The sequence below is a fragment of the Cibotium barometz genome, chromosome 5 (assembly GCF_041138505.1).
Source record: "Cibotium barometz isolate CiBa-2024 chromosome 5, ASM4113850v1, whole genome shotgun sequence".
Taxonomy (NCBI): Eukaryota; Viridiplantae; Streptophyta; class Polypodiopsida; order Cyatheales; family Cibotiaceae; genus Cibotium; species Cibotium barometz.
This window is the reverse complement of record NC_141050.1, coordinates 37,562,417-37,571,855: the sequence shown is the minus strand read 5'-3', so window position 1 is coordinate 37,571,855 and position 9,439 is coordinate 37,562,417. Positions and strand designations below refer to the sequence as shown.

The 9,439-nt window shown below is 44.6% G+C and overlaps 1 protein-coding gene across 2 annotated transcripts; it reads right to left on the bottom strand.

Annotated features, from left to right (window-relative positions):
* Nucleotides 1-407: 407 nt before the first annotated feature.
* On the bottom strand, nt 408-8,492 carry LOC147638452 (mitogen-activated protein kinase kinase kinase NPK1-like). 2 transcript variants are annotated; one of them, XM_086798379.1, is made up of 17 exons: nt 8,225-8,492; nt 6,464-6,505; nt 6,285-6,350; nt 6,069-6,179; nt 5,871-5,951; nt 5,607-5,684; nt 5,442-5,524; nt 5,280-5,361; nt 2,986-3,086; nt 2,831-2,870; nt 2,685-2,738; nt 2,542-2,597; nt 2,251-2,413; nt 1,822-2,121; nt 1,265-1,644; nt 922-992; nt 408-809 (listed from the first exon to the last, which is right to left on the bottom strand). In XM_086798379.1, the coding sequence occupies exons 1-17, from the start codon at nt 8,360-8,362 to the stop codon at nt 676-678; spliced, it is 1,980 nt and encodes a 659-aa protein (XP_086654505.1). In that variant the 5' UTR covers nt 8,363-8,492; the 3' UTR covers nt 408-675. The 2 variants fall into 2 exon arrangements, with proteins under 2 accessions (XP_086654505.1, XP_086654504.1); XM_086798378.1 differs by having other exon boundaries at nt 535-809; nt 2,245-2,413.
* Between the last annotated feature and the right edge of the window lie 947 nt (nt 8,493-9,439).

The following is a 9,439-nucleotide window of genomic DNA, read 5'->3' as shown; positions in this document are numbered from 1 at the left end:
GTCCATGCTTCAAAGATAATTGCTTCTCGATTTTTTGATCAACCTTATGGTTCATGTCTGTAGATGTTAGTTATTCCATCACGCTATTAAACATTGCCATCCAAAAAAAAAAAAAAAAAAACCATTTGTCAAAACACACGCGCACACGTGTATGACACAACACGTATATTGATTGTGTACACACAACGCAGGCTCTCTCTCTCTCAGTTGCACAAATAGCAAAAACGCAGTGCCAAGTGTGATGCAAGAGTGTAAACCCAATTGCTCAACCTAGCCAATGACCACAATAGAAAAGGAGTAAAACATCAGAAGCCTTCTTTTATCAACCCTTTCTTGCATTCAAACACTAGAAGTGAAGATGCTTTTATTTGTAAAAGCACCTCCGGTTGGACATAGAGGAGGTTATGTCACACCATAATAAGAATTAATCTGTGTTAAAAAATTTGATAGAAGATGAGTAGAGCTCACCCAACAAGAAAGACTGTACGAACACAGCAGATGAGTAGAGCTCACCCGACAGGAAAGACTGTACGAACACAGCAGATGAGTAGAGCTCACCCGACATGACAGCCAGAAAATCCTGCTGATGCTATTGCAGAAGTATTCAGCCAGTCCTCTTTACAAAGTCTGCAACAATAATGGCCCATACCATGATGATGGCTTTTAGTTTCATGGTCAAGATATGGGCGAAGCACATGATGGTCTGATGACAGCATGCCTCGGAGATGCCCTTTCTTTAGGTGATGCTGACTTGCTAACTGGTGAAGACTTGGTGCTGCCTGCAAGGCGGGATAACATCCTCTTCTCCTCTACACCACAGCAGAGCTACTTAAGATTTGAAGAAGCGCAACTGAGGAACAAGCTTTTTGAGAAGGCTGTAAAAACTGCATTAAACAAGGGTTGCATGGGGAAAGCGCATACCTCTTCTCATTTCGAGTTCTTTCTGAAGCTCCTCTTTCCAAAGCCTTTGCTGCTCAGTAGAATTCAGGGTCCTAAAAGTCAACCACCAAATCAGATGTCAGCATGAAATGTGGTGCACATCACTCCCTGCATATCTTAAGAGTCCAATACATTCTTATCAAAAGCCACAGATATGCATGCCCATCCAACGGTTGGGACAGACTCCCTGTATATGGTGCACATGTATATCATCATGCATATGCATCTCCATCCAAAGGTTGGGATAGGCCGGCCCCATGTAACGTTTTGTAGTAAAAACACCTTCAGTCCCTTAACCAGAAGACAAGGGATTGAATTGATATACCTTGGGCTGGGCAGTGGCTGTTGAGTTTCTTGCAAGAGACCTTTCCACTCATGAAGCCTTGGCGATTCATCATGCGGGTAGAAGTTAACGCTTCGATTGTTAGTGCCAGGGCTATCAGAACTCACACTAGCCTCACTGTCACGGCTACAAGCTATTGAAGGCCCACTGTGGCTACTGACTTTGCTCGGTGATCTGCTGTTTGGAGCTGTCAGTTGCCGTCCTGCTGCAGGACTCAGAGGTGCAATGAAGCTCTCTGTTCCCCCCGCTTTTAGCTGCACTGCAGTTCTGATGCTGCTTGTGTCTCCAGTTTGCTGAGCCACATTCCGAATGCTGTGGTACTCCATATAGAGTGGTGTTTGCAACCTCTTCAATTCCAAGGCCTGACATCATGCAGACAAAAATCTTGGTTACTACTGAGCTGCCAACACCTGAGCCCTTTGGCTGTTAGATCATCTGAACTAGTGTGGAAAATCCTATCAGGCTTCCAGAATGCTAATAGTAATCAACAAAATGGTCTCATTTGACCATGACCAAAAGAACACAAGCATTTAGCATACCTTCTCATCCAGAAAAGCTTTTATCTTGGACTCAGTGACCTCGTCATCATCAGCTGAGCCGCACTGAAAAGAGAAAGTATCCTCTCCCACACCATGTTGATCTGTGCTTGGCAAAGGGCTGATTTCTGCAATTCTATTCTCCAGGATTCCAGGTTCTGTATAGTTACCCAAACCATCATCCACATGAGATGGCTTGCATATCAAGTTAAAACTTGTGGGTTCTGTGATTGGATTGAAACTGGAATGCTCCCACCCAGGAGGATCATATAACCGAGGGGGCTCAAATGTTGATTCGAAGCTCTGAAAAACCATAATACAAAATTATGCATGAAAGCCTCACCCTTTCCCCTTCCCCACCTTTCTACACTGAAAAAAAAGCAGCAGCATTTGCTAGAATGACCCTTATCCAGGGAAGTAAAAGACCTTCACCGTGAAGCTATCAGAATCAAGCCTGACAGAGCAATTTAGATCAGTTTCAAAAGATCCCATGACACCATCATCGACTGATTCTGGAGCAGGAGATGTCTGAAAGAAAGCCAAGGAACGCCTCACACTTGATTCCTCCAGTGGATTCAACCTACTCCCAACATCCCTACACAACTGTAATGTTAATCTTTTGAGAGTCAAGACCACCTTATTCAACACCACTACTTCATAGCACAAAACTTAACATCCTATGCATACTAATGTGTTGCTTAAAGAAGTAAAGACTGTACTCACAGATGCCTCCTCTTGTTGTTTTCAAAAGCTTGGGAATCCCTTATGCCATGAGAAATCTGTTTTCACATATCTACGAATCAGTAAGAAACAAAATGTCTGTTATGGATCAAATTGGGACCTCTGGGACCTCACTATGGACTTACCTGTGTGGAAGCTGAAACCATGGCTGGGTGCTCCTTGGGGTTGACAAATGGATGCTGCAACCACCCATAAAAACAACCCATAAAAACCAAATCTCTTCAATCTCTCTAAGAGCTTCGGCAAATTGAAGCAGCATCAAGAGCCATGCCTGCAGAAGCTCTGTTGCAGTTGGGCGGAGATGTGGTTCCCTGAGAAAAGCCAAAGTTGGAAGGTCAATGAACATTCTTCACATGGTAGCTCCCATATGCTGTACCCAATACAAAAAAGAGCTCTAATCGGTGTGAAGCAGAGCAGCAGTCTTACTTCTTCAAACATTTCAAGAGAAAATCCTGTGCCGTATGAGAGAGGTGCTCTGGAATTGGAGGATGTGATTTGGTTGTTCCGATGTGAAAGAGGGCAGCAACCTGAAAACTCATGACAATATACCATAATCAAGAAGTGTAAATCCTGTACTCTTTTCAGGGGTCTCTTTCGGGGGTCCTTTCGTTGTTCTACACAGGCAAAGCGTCTTATATTTATGAGGGAGTGGGACCATGGCATCTTCTTTTTCTCTAGTCCCACAGGTCTCTCATGGCATCATGATGCTCCTCGGTGGTTGAAATCACCTTATGTATTGGGGTGATTTTATTCTTTTCCGGCTTACAGCCGTGATTTTTGTATGTCTTGTGATTCAGTCGTTCCAATGTGAAAGAGGGCAGCGACCTGAAAACTAATGACTATACTAGAATCAAGAAGTGTAAATCCTGCACTCTTTTCAAGGTCCTCTCGTTTTGCACAAGCAAAGCGCGTTATATTTATGAGGGAGTAGGACCATGGTATCTTCTTTTCCTCTAGTCCCAGAGGTCTCTCATCATTCATGGCATCATGATGCTCCCTCCTCAGTGGTTGAAATCACCTTACATATTGGGGTGATTTTATTCTTTTCCGGCTTACAGCCGTGATTTTTGTATGTCTTTTTCATACCTAATAGAAGTCTCTTTCTTGGAAAAAAAAACATGTACTCTTTATGACCATGCTTGCTAGGACCTTAAGGTCATTACAAACAGTCTTACATTTTATGACAATATACCATAATCAAGAAGTGTAAATCCTGTACTCTTTCTTTTCAAGGGTCTCTTTTAGGGGTCCTCTCATTCTGCGCAGGCAAAGCGCGTTATATTTATGAGGGAGTGGGACCATGGCATCTTCTTTTCCTCTAGTCCCACAGGTCTCTCATGGCATCATGATGCTCCTCAGTGGTTGAAATCACCTTATTTTTTATTTTTTTCCGGCTTACAACCATGATATTTGTATGTCTTGTGATTTGGTCATTCCGATGTGAAAGAGGGCACTGACCTGAAAACTAATGACAATATACCAGAATCAAGAAGTGTAAATCCTGCACTCTTTTCAGGGATCCTCTCGTTCTACGCTGGCAAAGCGCATTATATTTATGAGGGAATGGGACCATGGCATCTTCTTTTCCTCTAGTCCCACAAGTCTCTCATCATTCATGGCATCATGATGCTTCTCAGTGGTTGAAGTCACCTTACATATTGGGGTGATTTTATTCTTTTTCGGCTTACAACCGTGATTTTTGTATGTCTTTCTCATACTTAATAGAAGTCTTGGGAAAAAAAAAAAACATGTACTCTTCTTTATGACCATTCTCATCATTCATGGCATCACGATGCTCCTCAGTGATTGAAGTCACCTTACATATTGGGGTGATTTTATTCTTTTTCGGCTTACAACTATGATTTTATTCTTTTTCGGCTTTACAGAGTCTTTGACACCCCCCCGCCCCCCAGGAATAGTGCAAAGCCTGTACTCTTTATGACCATGCTTGCCAGGAGCTTAGGGTCTTTACACTTTGACACCCACCCCCCCCCCCCGCCGCCCCCGCCCCCCAGGGATAGTGCAAAGCCTGTACTCTTTATGACCATGCTTCCCAGGAGCTTAGGATCTTTACAGAGTCTCTGACACCGCCCCCCAAGGATAGTGCAAAAGCCTGTACTCTTTATGACCATGCTTGCCAGGAGCTTAGGGTCTTTACAGAGTCTCTGACCCCCCCCCTCCCCCAGGGATAGTGCAAAGCCTGTACTCTTATGACCATGCTTGCCAGGAGCTTAGGGTCTTTACAGAGTCAGAGTCCGCCCCCCCCCCCCCCCCCCCCCCCCCCTGCGATAGTGCAAAGTTTATGACCATGCTTGCCAGGAGCTTAGGGTCTTTACAGAGTCTCTGACGCCCCCCCCCCCCCCGCCCCCTCCCAGGGATAGTGCAAAGCCTGTACTCTTTATGACCACGATTGCCAGGAGCTTAGGGTCTTTACAGAGTCTCTGACCCCCCCCAGGGATAGTGCAAAGCCTGTACTCTTTATGACCACGATTGCCAGGAGCTTAGGGTCTTTACAGAGTCTCTGACGCCCCCCCCAGCCCCCCCCCTCCCCCCCCCCCCCCCCCTCCCAGGGATAGTGCAAAGCCTGTACTCTTTATGACCACGATTGCCAGGAGCTTAGGGTCTTTACAGAGTCTCTGACGCCCCCCACCCCAGCCCCCCCCCCCTCCCCCCAAGTAGACAGTATGAAGAATGACAATGTGTAAAATAAAGAAAATCACCTCTTGAAACTGTTGGCTCCAAGGTGGTTTCCCAGTGGCCATTTCAATTATGGTGCAGCCAACACTCCATATGTCTGCTGGCCTGAAAGGAAACCCCATAGAAATCAAAAGTCTTTACAATCATATAAAACCGAGGAGAGGCACCCAGAAAGAGATGGTTACAAGCTATGCCCGGTCTGCCTGATGACCTCAGGAGCCATCCAGTAGGGAGTTCCTTTCATCGACTTTGCTCCTGATAATGTGACCTGCATGAACCAGATATATGTGAATATATGGAAAATACAGCCCAATTTCTGCAGGCAATGCTAGAGCAACAAGAGAACTCACCAGCTCCACAACCTGCTTTGACGCCCCAAAATCAGCAAGCTTGATACAGCCCTTGTTGTCAACCAGAATGTTGGCACCCTGCAGAAGCATGATGACAGATATTTATCTAATGTGACATGGATTTCACTAGGGTGGTTTGTGTATATATTCAACAGGTATCAAAGCCATGTGTTTTCAATATTGGCTAGATGAAGGCATAACTTGATAATTTGTGAAGATATGCTTTCTGGACCCTTTCTCCCTTGCACAAATAATACAACCAACCTTGATGTCACGATGCATAATTCCATTCTTATGAAGGTATTGCAGCCCTTGCAGTAACTGCCTTGTGTACATCCGGATCACCTGTGCCCATAGAAAACATGAAACATACATTCACTAGCTAACTTGTCACATTCAGGACAACTGCGTATGCTACATGCCTAGCCACAAATCTACAGCACATGCTACAGATTAGCTTACCGGCTCTGGAAAGGACCCAAATTTTCCAAGAAGAGATGCAATGGATCCTCCAGGAACAAACTCCAGAAATATGTTGAGTGCATCATTCTCTCTAGCAGTACCCAAGTATCTCTGACACGTTAACATACAGATCAACTCTCACATTATCCATCTACCTGTGCTTCCTAACAAAAAGAGATCATGTAAACACACATAAACAAATGGAGCTGCCCATACCACTATGTTGGGGTGTGAGAGGTTTCGCAGCAACTTGACTTCCTCTTCAAGTTCTCTGACATGGGCCTTCACTTGCAATTAAAAGGGTTACTTGTGATTTCATCTATAAAATGAACAGGATATGCTTGGATGTTAAAATACTAAGGAAGACTGTGAAGAAGATCTATGTAGGAGATCACCTGTGCTTTCTCCTTTGAAACACTGTTGGCGGCAATGAGAACCTGAGAGAAACAAGGAAAACAGGAATCTTCAGGATAATTGCAGCAAATAACAGTTTGTGATGAACTTTAACATTCACTGGCATCTTCTTGGCCAAAAATCATTAATGGTACACACACTGACATGGAGGGTTTTTGGAGCAGGCAAAACACATCCTCTCTAGCTTTATTGTCTCACAACTGCCCTACTATTCCCTCTCTCTATCTCCCTATTAACAAGTATCATCTCCACTCTTAACACTAAGAGGGTTCACAAACTGCCCAACTATTCCCTCTCTCTATCTCCCTAGTAACAAGTATCATCTCCACTCTTAACACTAAGAGGGTTCACAGACTTCCTTCTCGCCCAGCATAAATGGGAATCTTGGCTGCCCATAGAGCTCTGAGAGGATGTGTTTTGGAGCAGGCAGAACACATCCTCTCTAGCTTTATTGTCTCGCAACTGCCCTACTATTCCCTCTCTCTATCTCCCTATTAACAAGTATCATCTCCACTCTTAACACTAAGAGGGTTCACAAACTGCCCAACTACTCCCTCTTTATCTCCCTAGTAACAAGTATCATCTCCACTCTTTAACACTAAGAGGGTTCACAAACTTCCTTCTCGCCCAGCATAAATGGGAATCTTGGCTGCCCATAGAGCTCTGAGAGGCAACCTTCCCCAGCCGACTCAAAGGGCCTGCAGGGGATCATTTGCAAAGACCGTCCTACGCTGTCCAAGTTCTCACCTGTCAGGGATCATGTGCAAAGACTCTAACCCTGCCATGCTAACGCCCTGGTATTTATTACCATCTCTGAGATAAATCCCAACATACTATATATACCAAGGATAAATGGGGCAATCCCTGACACGCAAGATTCAGATTGCCTCACCTCCTAAAAATCAACCATGGTCTTGACTCGTGAAGCAAACCCTACCATGAAAATGAAGAGAGGTGGCCAAGTTCCAGATCCACTGCAAACACTATCTGCATGGAAAACCCTGATACTTATCAAGCTGTCTCAGACAATGCCATAATTCAACCATGGTCTTGACTCTTGACTCTTGAGGCAAACCCTACCATGAAAATGAAGGGAGATGGCAGGTTCCAGCTCCACTGTAAACACTATCCCTAGCATGGAAAACCCTGATACTTATCAAGATGTCTCAGACATGGAGCATTCCAAGGTTTGTTCTTATCCTTGGAGAAACCCTGAAAGGGTAAACTTCAAGTTCGGATTAGAGACAAACCTAGTATGAAATACCCTAACGTTCATTGGCGCTCCTGAGACAAAAACTTAACGTGGCTGCTGTGACATCCATGGAGAAACATGTACTTTTGAAACCCTAACAATGAAACAAGCAGAGAAAAGAGAAATACAGTTCCAATTATGAAATGTGCATTGAAAGTCCTTGGCATGAAACCCAAGAAGACTGATTCAAGATCCTAACAATTTGAAACAGAGAGAAATCTTCAATCGAAGTACAGACCCTTGGCATGAAATCCTAACCCTAACCCTAACCATTCCCCAAGAAGATTGATTCAAGATCCTAACAATGGAGAATTTGAAACAGAGAAATCTTCAATCGAAATACAGCCCTCATCTAACTGACATTGTAGCAGTAGATCCCGAAGATGATAACATCCTTGGGAAACGATATTTGAAACCCTAACCCCAATTTTAACCTGAAACCAACCCCAGAACATGTATGCGAATCACAACTTAAAAATGAGGCACCGACCTGTTTGACTGCTAGAAGCTCGCCAGAGTCCAGGTTCATACCCATGTACACACGACCGAAAGCGCCCGCACCAATGAGCTCGCCTTTGCGCCACCGGATGGGATGGGGACTTGAGGAAGATAAAGGTGCAGGATCCATGGGAGCTTTGAAAGAGGCAGGGCGCGAGGGCCTGGCGGGAGATGGAGGGGGGAAATCAAGGTGACAAAGGCGGGGCTTCGATTTCTGTGGCTATGGCGATCTTCGACCTCTGAACTATTGCCGGTTTAAATTCAAGCCTCGCCCTTTTCTTTATTGCAAAATATACCTGGCCAAACGGTCAGAAATGTCTATCGCTTCCCACCGTCCGATTTTCCCCAATCAAAGGCTCATTTACAGTCCCCTTTGGAAGGAACCTGTCCGGCCTGTGTGTGTAGGGGATTGCAATGCGGAAGGCTACGAGCTGTTCTCCATGGACCCGAGAAAGTAGTTTTATTCGGAGTGTTTGCGCAGGTCAACTTTTTTGGATGTTTTGGGAGTTTCCTGGTGCTGGGTGTTAGGGCCTCTATACACCGCCCAATCTCACCCAATGCGTGCTCATGATCTGGGCATGAGTTGGTGGTCTTCAATGGGCAGGGGGTTTACACACCGCCCAAGCCGGAATCTTTCAAAAGGTTAGTATTCAATGCATTCTTGACAGAAGACTACAACTATACTTGAATTTGATTAGTGGGATGAGTGGGTGCCCAAGTTTGGGCAGCTAACATTGGCTGCCCATGAAATTGCTTATCAAGGGCGCCAGTCAACTACCACCTCACCTTTTGAAGTTTGCCCAATTTTGGCTGTGTGTATGAAACCACTAGGATCATGGGGAGACACACCGTCCAACCAAATACCAACTGGTTCATCACTTCAATCAAATTACCATAACCGAAAAAATTAATAAATATCATAAAAACATAACATAGCATAAAAACACAAGAGAGAATCATTGGGTGCAATCTATCCCCCCTCAAGAAGTGTCCGCTTCCTTCCACTTCTTGAGTATTTATGCTTTATTAATGATACACGCTTTTGCATGGGCTTGCCGAAAATGGGGGTTGCTTTTAACACAAGCTTAGCTAAAGTGTTCCTATCTAAACACTAAAGGATAATTACAAAAAGAACCCCAAGGGCTAATTCACATGCAAATAAATAAATCCACACCCAATATAACAAAAGTGGGCGGCTCAATAGGTC

Excerpts from the sequence above, each read along its gene's own strand:
- LOC147638452 (XM_086798378.1), bottom strand. The coding sequence starts at position 8,362 with ATGGATCCTGCACCTTTATCTTCCTCAAGTCCCCATCCCATCCGGTGG. Across the intron at positions 5,952-6,068 it reads TTGGGTCCTTTCCAGAGCCG|GTGATCCGGATGTACACAAG; the intron begins GTAAGCTAATCT and ends CTATGGGCACAG. Across the intron at positions 5,525-5,606 it reads CAAAGCAGGTTGTGGAGCTG|GTCACATTATCAGGAGCAAA; the intron begins GTGAGTTCTCTT and ends TGGTTCATGCAG.